The following is a 316-nucleotide window of genomic DNA, read 5'->3' on the forward strand; positions in this document are numbered from 1 at the left end:
CTGCACACCCCCAAAACCCCGGGGATCCCCCCAGGAGTCACCCACCGTGGTGATGGAGTAGATGGGGTTGAGGATGGTGAAGAGCAGGACGTTGTTGACGCCGCGAGAGTCGTCGGTGTCGCCGGGACGGGATATTTTCTGGCTGGTGGAGTAGTTGACGAAGGCGGGGTGACCGGCGATGTAGATCTGGTTATCGGCCGCGTAATTGACGGCGTTGCAGGCGCCGAGGATGTCCTCGAACTCCACCAGGGCTTGTCTCTTCTTGGGCATCACCACCACGTAGCTGGGACGGCGAAAGCTGGGGTCAGAGCGACGC

The 316-nt window shown here is 61.7% G+C and overlaps 1 protein-coding gene across 1 annotated transcript in view; it reads right to left on the minus strand.

Moving 5' to 3' along the window:
• LOC104464631 (heterogeneous nuclear ribonucleoprotein L-like) overlaps positions 1-309 on the minus strand; it is a gene marked incomplete at both ends in the record, with an annotated part of 1,225 nt that extends 916 nt beyond the window's left edge. The window contains one exon of the mRNA XM_010077397.1: positions 46-309. Coding sequence (XP_010075699.1) covers positions 46-309 — 264 coding nt within the window. The remainder of the gene's footprint in view (positions 1-45) is intronic.
• Positions 310-316: the final 7 nt, after the last annotated feature.

This window comes from Pterocles gutturalis, unplaced genomic scaffold (assembly GCF_000699245.1).
Source record: "Pterocles gutturalis isolate BGI_N339 unplaced genomic scaffold, ASM69924v1 scaffold42888, whole genome shotgun sequence".
NCBI lineage: Eukaryota > Metazoa > Chordata > Aves > Pterocliformes > Pteroclidae > Pterocles > Pterocles gutturalis.